General features: G+C 49.0%; 1 protein-coding gene across 1 annotated transcript in view; it reads right to left on the minus strand.

The window, feature by feature from the left end:
- piga (phosphatidylinositol glycan anchor biosynthesis, class A) overlaps window positions 1-7,529 on the minus strand; it is a 33,401-nt gene extending 25,872 nt beyond the window's left edge. The window contains exons 1-3 of the mRNA XM_038802707.1: window positions 6,811-7,529; window positions 1,949-2,081; window positions 486-618 (exon numbers count right to left, since the gene is read on the minus strand). Coding sequence (XP_038658635.1) covers window positions 486-618; window positions 1,949-2,081; window positions 6,811-7,420 — 876 coding nt within the window. The 5' untranslated portion in view covers window positions 7,421-7,529. The remainder of the gene's footprint in view (window positions 1-485; window positions 619-1,948; window positions 2,082-6,810) is intronic.
- Between the last annotated feature and the right edge of the window lie 105 nt (window positions 7,530-7,634).

Consider the following 7,634-nt stretch of genomic DNA (forward strand, 5'->3'; position numbering starts at 1 on the left):
GACTAACTAGATTACTCTTGTAGCGAGCCAGGCAAACTGATGGGCTGAACGGTCGCCTCCTGGGCTGTACAATTTATGATTCTTGCCTCTCTCTGGCTGCAGGGATGACATTACAGGGAAAAGGGAAATATTACAAGTAAATCATTTTCATTAAAATGCTCGAGGATTAATGTTAAGTTTGTACTGGAAGCATAACAGCTGTATCCACAAGGACAATTATTGGGCTTCTCCTGCTCAAAAACAACCTTTGCACATAGTATTAAGCCATTTAATAGCTTTGATTGTGTGCCTGTAAATTGAAATGTTAATTCTGGTCCTTCAGGTACATTAACACTTCAGGTTATTTTTTTTTCTGTTGGGGGCTTGATGGGGAAATCGTCTTGAAATTAGTAACAGTAGGCCCGGTCGGTTCACAGATATAGCAGAATTAAACAATTGACCTGGAGCATCTATACATAGAACAGGACATTTGGGAATTGCTTTACCTGGAGACCACAACTCGCTCCCTCAACTATTGCCATACAAAAGGCTTCAGTCAGAGAAGTGTTGAGGAAAATGTGACCCTGCACCAAAACATTTCTCACATCTTTATGCTCAAGGGCGCCCAAAAGACGTACTCTGTAAAAAGTAAAGAATGGTCAAAATATAAGCAACATCTTACAGAATGGCTAAAAGTAAAAATACTTCTATTATTATCTTTAAATAAGAATACCTATTGCTTTATTCCCAGTGACCGCAATAAATATTTAGCAGTTTGGTTTTCAACTTCAAAACGGGTTTTGGGATGCAGGTTCTGCAGCAGGTAAGCTTTATTGGGTAAGTTACTAAAGTGCCATTCAGATACAAGCTTTGACTGAATATTGTCAAAATTATCCTATAAAACAATGAAAAGTATGAAACTCATTTACAAAAAAGGAGCAGGGAGGAAAATGAATAAAGATACACGAATTCTGGAAGTAATGAAGAAGCAAGTGGCCACCGAAAGTGAGGAATGCAAGGATCTCACTATTAAAAAAGAAATCACATTAGAGAAAATAATCAGGCCCAAAAGAATGACAAACGCCCTGGGCATAACTAGAGTTGCTCTGAATAAGTTCTATTCATATGAAAAGCACGATCTAAATTCTAATACTAATAAATCTAATAAAAAACTATGGGCACGATTCTCCTCAAATCCGGCGTGCCGTGAAGGCTGGCGTGAAACTGGCTGTGTTTCATGCCAGCCTCGGAGCTCCGTCCCAGGACCCGATTCCCCCCCCCCCCCCCCCACGGGAATGGGGCTAGTATCGGGGCCTGGGGAATCACGGCGACGCGGAGTTAGCGAACGTCGCTAACTCCGCCCGCCAAGAGTCACAGCGGCTGATGCGCACGATGACGTCAGCCGCGCATGCGTGGGTTGGACGGCTCCAACCCGCGCATGCGCGGATGACGTCATCACGCAGACGCGTCAAAACCCGCGTATGCGCGGGCCGTCATGCCCCTCAGCCGCCCCGCGGACCGATCCTGCGGGGCGGCGGAAGAACAAATAGTGCGCGGGTATCGGACCCGCTGCCCGCGATCGGTGCCCACCGATCGCAGGCCCATGCCACCCCTGGGTCGGCCGTCGGTGCCATGGTTGTCCGGGACGGGCACTTTGCGGCCGTTTTCACGAACGCTGAAAGCAGGCCTTGAAAACGGCCATAAACTCCGCGGAATTCGGCCCATCGGCCTGCGGAGAATCGCTGTTCGCCGTAAAAAACGGTGAGCAGCAATTCGTGTTGGGGGGCGGCCGGAGGGGGGGGGGGGGGGGGGAGGCCGTGAAAATTGTCGGGAAGGCCCTCCAGCTATTCTCCGACCCTTCGTGGGCAGCGGAGAATCGCGCCGTATAATTCAGTTGTTTATGGAAAGACGCCCAATATTCCTGCAGTTTCTCCCCAACCTAAACAAAATACGAGAAAAGTCTCATTACCTGTCATGAAGCTGGTATTTTTCCCGGACTTCTTCCAATACAATTCGCTTGGGGCCCTCACCACCAATGAGAAAGTGCAAATCGGGATGCTTCTGGCACAATTCAGGAATTATACCGGCAAGCAAATCAATTCCTAAATGCATAACAATAAACATTAATATTGATTCAGAAGAAACAGCTTGAAGTACCCAGTCAAAAAAAACAGCATTAAGAACATTATATGTCAGGGGCAATATCTGCAGCTTGGCTTAGGTCTAACATTTCACAACCAAAAATTTCACATGCATTTATTATTTTCTAACATGTCACGTACATCACCACAGAAAAAAAATCCTTTAAATTATCATAGAATTTACAGTGCAGAAGGAGGCCATTCGGCCCATCGAGTCTGCACCGGCTCTTGGAAAGAGCACCCTACCCAAGGTCAACACCTCCATCCTATCCCCATAACCCAGTAACCCAACCCAACACTAAGGGCAATTTTGGACACTAAGGGCAATTTATCATGGCCAATCCACCTAACCTGCACATCTTTGTGACTGTGGGAGGAAACCGGAGCACCCGGAGGAAACCCACACACACAAGGGGAGGATGTGCAGACTCCGCACAGACAGTGACCCAAGCCGGAATCGAACCTGGGACCCTGGAACTGTGAAGCGATTGTGCTATCCACAATGCTACCATGCTGCCCTAAATGAAAAATCACTTGTCACAAGTAGGCTTCAAATGAAGTTACTGTGAAAAGCCCCTAGTCTCCACATTCCAGTGCCTGTTCGGGGAGGCTGGTACGGGAATTGAACCGTGCTGCTGGCCTGCCTTGGTCTGCTTTCAAAGCTAGTGATTTAGCCCTGTGCTAAACAGCCCCTGTAATACCCCCTAAACCGAAACACAAGAACAGTGAGTGGGATTTAACCAAGCAGGCAGGCCTGTAGCATTCTTTTCCCGCACCCTCCATGCCTCTGAAATTCGGCACTCCTCTGTCGAAAAGGAGGCCCAAGCTATTGTGGAAGCTGTGCAGCAATGGAGGCATTACCTGGCCGACAGGAAATTCACTCTCCTCACTGACCAACTGTCGGTTGCCTTCATGTTCAATAATCCACAGCGGGGCAAGATCAAAAACGATAAGATCTCGAGGTGGAGGATCGAGCTCTCCACGTATAATTACGAAATTTTGTAGCTTGTATCAACAAGCCGTCCCGAGGTACATGTGCCAGCGCACAAGTGGACTGACTGCAGGCTCTACACGATGGCTTCTTATTATGTATATAGTGACTTTAATGAGTAAAGCATCACACAAAGACATGCTGTTAGGTGAATTGGACTTTCTGAATTCTCCCTCAATGAACCCGAACAGGTGGCGGAGTGTGGCGACTATGGGATTTTCACAGCAACTTCATTGCAGTGTTAATGTAAGCCTACTTGTGACACTAATAAAGATTATACAAAGAGCTTCACAGAAATGGAATCAGATAGAAAATAACATCAGGCTAAAGCAGACCATAAATAAGAATTTCCGAGAGTGAAGTCTCAAGGTGAGAGTTGGGTTAGTTACCTCGCCCTTCAGAATCAGTCACAGCACAGAACAGAAGACACTGAGCCTGCTAACTCTCTACCAGTTCTTCTCAGGAGGAACCTAGTTGTACCTACTTCCTGGCCCTTTCTCTATCTCCCTACAAATCATTCGCTTTGAAGCATTCATCTAACTCCCTTTGAGATTTACTATTGATTCTGTAGCAACCATCCCATCAGTAGCATATCCCAAATCATAGAATTTAGAGTGTAGAAAGAGGCCATTCAGCCCATCGAGTCTGCACTAGCCCTTGGAAAGAGCACCCTACTCAAGTCTACACTTCCAGTCTATCCCCATAAGCCAGTAACCCCATCTAACCTTTTTAGACAGCAAGGGCAATTTATCATGGCAAATCCACCTAACCTGCACATCTTTGGATGTGGGAGGAAATCGGAGCACCCGGAGGAAACCCACAGACACCGGGAGAACGGGCACTCTTCACAGAACATTGAACATAACAGCGCAGTACAGGCCCTTCGGCCCTCGATGTTGCGCCGACCTGTGAAACTCCTCTAAAGCCCATCTACACTATTCCCTTGTCATCCATATGCCTATCCAATGACCATTTGAATGCCCTTAGTGTTGGCGAGTCCACTACTGTTGCCACGCTCTTACTACTCTCCGAGTAAAGAACCTACCTCTGACATCTGTCCTATATCTATCTCCCCTCAATTTAAACCTATGTCCCCTCGTGCTGGACATCACCATCCGAGGAAAAAGGCACTCAATGTCCACCCTATCTAATCCTCTGATCATCTTGTATGCCTCAATTAAGTCACCTCTTAACCTTCTTCTAACGAAAACAGCCTCAAGACCCTCAGCCTTTCCTCATAAGATCTTCCCTCCGTACCAGGCAACATCCTTGTAAATCTCCTCTGTACCCTTTCCAATGCTTCCACATCCTTCCTATAATGCGTCGACCAGAACTGCAAGCAATACTCCAAATACAGTCGCACCAGAGTTTTGTACAACTGCAACATGACCTCAGGGCTCCGAAACTCAATTCCTCTACCAATAAAAGCTAACACACCGTACGCCTTCTTAACAATCCTCTCAACCTGGTGGCAACTTTCCGGGATCTATGGACATGGACACCGAGATCTCTCTGCTCATCCACACTACCAAGAATCTTACCATTAGCCCAGTACTCTGCCTTCCTGTTATTCCTTCCAAAATGAATCACCTCACACTTTTCTGCATTAAACTCCATTTGCCACCTGTCAGCCCAGCTCTGCAGCTTATCTATGTCCCTCTGTAACTTGTAACATCCTTCTGCAGTGTCCACAACTCCACCGACTTTAGTGTCATCTGCAAATTTACTCACCCATCCGTCTACGCCCTCCCCCAGGTCATTTATAAAAATGACAAACAGCAGTGGCCCCAAAACAGACCCTTGTGGTGCACCACTAGTAACTGGACACCAGTCTGAACATTTCCCATCAACCACCATCCTTTGTCTTCTTCCAGCGAGCCAATTTCTGATCCAAACTGCTAAATCACCCTGAATCCCATGCCTCCGTATTTTCTGCAATAGCCTACCATGGGGAACCTTATCAAACGCTTTACTGAAATCCATATACACCACATCAACTACTTTACCCTCATCCACCTGTTTGGTCACCTTCTCGAAGAACTCAATAAGGTTTGTGAGGCACAACCTACCCTTCACAAAACCATGTTGACTATCTCTAATCAAATTATTCCTTTCCAGATGATTATACATCCCATCTCTTATAAACCTTTCCCAGACTTTGTCCATAACAGAAGTAAGGCTCACTGGTCTATAGTTACCGGGGTTATCTCTACTCCCCTTCTTGAACAAGGGGACAACATTTGCTATCCTCCAGTCTTCAAGCACTATTCCTGTAGACAAAGATGACTTAAAGATCAAAGCCAAAGGCTCAGCAATCTCCTCCCTAGCTTCCCAGAGAATCCTAGGATAAATCCCATCCGGCCCAGGGGACATACCTATTTTAACACTTTCCAGAATCGCTAACACCTCCTCCTTATGTACCTCAAGCCCTTCTAGTCTAGTAGCCTGTATCTCAGTATTCTCCTCGACAACATTGTCTTTATCCTGTGTGAATACGGACGAAAAATACTCATTTAGCACCTCTCCTATCTCCTCGGGCTCCATGCACAATTTCCCACTACTGTCTTTGACTGGCCCTACTCTTACCCTAGTCATTCTTTTATTCCTGACATATCTATAGAAAGCTTTAGGATTATCCTTGATCCTACCTGACAAAGACTTCTCATGTCCCTTCCTGGCTCTTCTTAACTCTCTCTTTAGGTCCTTCCTAGCTAACTTGTAACTTTCAAGCGCCCTAACTGAACCATCACGTCTCATCATTACATAAGCCTCCTTCTTCCTCTTGACAAGTGTTTCAACTGCTTTAGTAAACCATGGTTCCCTCGCTCGACCGCTTCCTCCCTGCCTGACAGCTACATAACTATCAAGGACACGCAGAGCTGTTCCTTGAACAAGCTCCACATTTCCATTGTGCCCATCCCCTGCAGTTTTCCTCTCCAGCCGATGCATCCTAAGTCTTGCCTCATCGCATCATAATTGCTTTTCCCCCAGATATAAATCTTGCCCTGCGGTCTATACCTATCCCTTTCCATCACTAAAGTAAACGTAATCGAATTGTGGTTACTATCACCAAAGTGCTCACCTACTTTCAAATCTGACTCCTGTCCTGGTTCATTACCCAGTACCAAATCCAATACGGCCTCGCCTCTCATTGGCCTATCTACATACTGCGTCAGGAAACCCTCCTGCACACATTGGACAAAAACGGACCCATCTAAAGTACTCGAACTATAGTGTTTCCAGTCAATATTTGGAAAGTTAAAGTCCCCCATAATAACTACGCTGTTACTATCGCTCCTATCCAGAATCATCTTTGCAGTCCTTTCCTCTACATCTCTGGAACTTTTCGGAGGCCTATAGAAAACCCCTAACAGGGTGACCTCTCTTTTCTTGTTTCTAACCTCAGCCCGTACTACCTCAGTATTCGAGTCCTCATCAAACGTCCTCACAGCCACCGTAATACTGTCCTTGCCTAACAGAGAGTGACCCCAGCCCCAAATCGAACCCGAGACCCTGGAGCTGTGAAGCAACAATGCTAACCACTGTGCCACCCTATGTAGAGTGCTGGTGGTTGGGGGGGGGGGCGGGTTGCAGTGGGCACAGCGTGGGTGGTGCAGCCACACAGCAGGGGCAGTACGGGTGCAGGGGGGGGGGGGGGGGGGAAATGCAGAGTGTGGGGTGATGGCTGGTCGTGCCTACCTTTCCTGTACACCAGCCGGCTGACCACCACCACAGTGAGGGTGCCGGGTTGGGTTTGTGCAGTGTCGGGGGTGAAGTCGGTGGGATCCACGGCGTTGGGGATGACAGAGACGATGTCGGGGCTGAGGGCGGCCCGCAGCACGGTGTTCTCCTTGCTGGTGTAGGAGACGCAGACGATGTGGTTGGTGTCGCACAGGGAGACGGTGAGCAGCTTGTTGGTCAGCACCGAGCTCAGGTCCGCGAAACCAAACAGCGAGTGGTCAGTGAAGACAGTGCGCAGGCCCAGGGCGCGTGCGTGGAAGAGCGCGTCGTGCGCGAGCGCCGAGAAGGAGCTGTGCGCGTGCACCAGGCCCACGCGCTCGCGCACCAGCACGCAGCGCACGAGCGGCAGGCTGTGGAACAGGGTGCTGGCCGTCGACTGGTTGTACATGACCCGCAGCGGCAGGTAGTACACCTTGAGGCCGTGGCTGAGGTAGCGCACGCCCCGGCGGCTGCCGTAAGCGTGGCTGAGCACGATCACCTTGTGGCCCCTCTCGATCAGGCACTGCGACAACTGGTAGATGTGGCTCTCCACCCCGCCCATGTTAGGGTAGAAGAAGTCCGACACCATGCAAACCCGGTGCTTGCGGCCCGCCGCCGGGAACAGGGAGGGAGCCGGGGCCGCCAGCCTGAGGGGGTTGGGGCCAGTCCAACCGTCGGCCTGAGGGAGGGGGTGTCAGGCCGTCAGCCCCGGGGGCGGGGGGGGGGGGGGGGGATAGGGGCCTGTCCAACCGTCAGTTTGAGAGGTAGAGGGGCCTGTCCAACCGTCGGCCTGACGGGGGGTG

Source organism: Scyliorhinus canicula, chromosome 7, assembly GCF_902713615.1.
Source record: "Scyliorhinus canicula chromosome 7, sScyCan1.1, whole genome shotgun sequence".
Taxonomy (NCBI): Eukaryota; Metazoa; Chordata; class Chondrichthyes; order Carcharhiniformes; family Scyliorhinidae; genus Scyliorhinus; species Scyliorhinus canicula.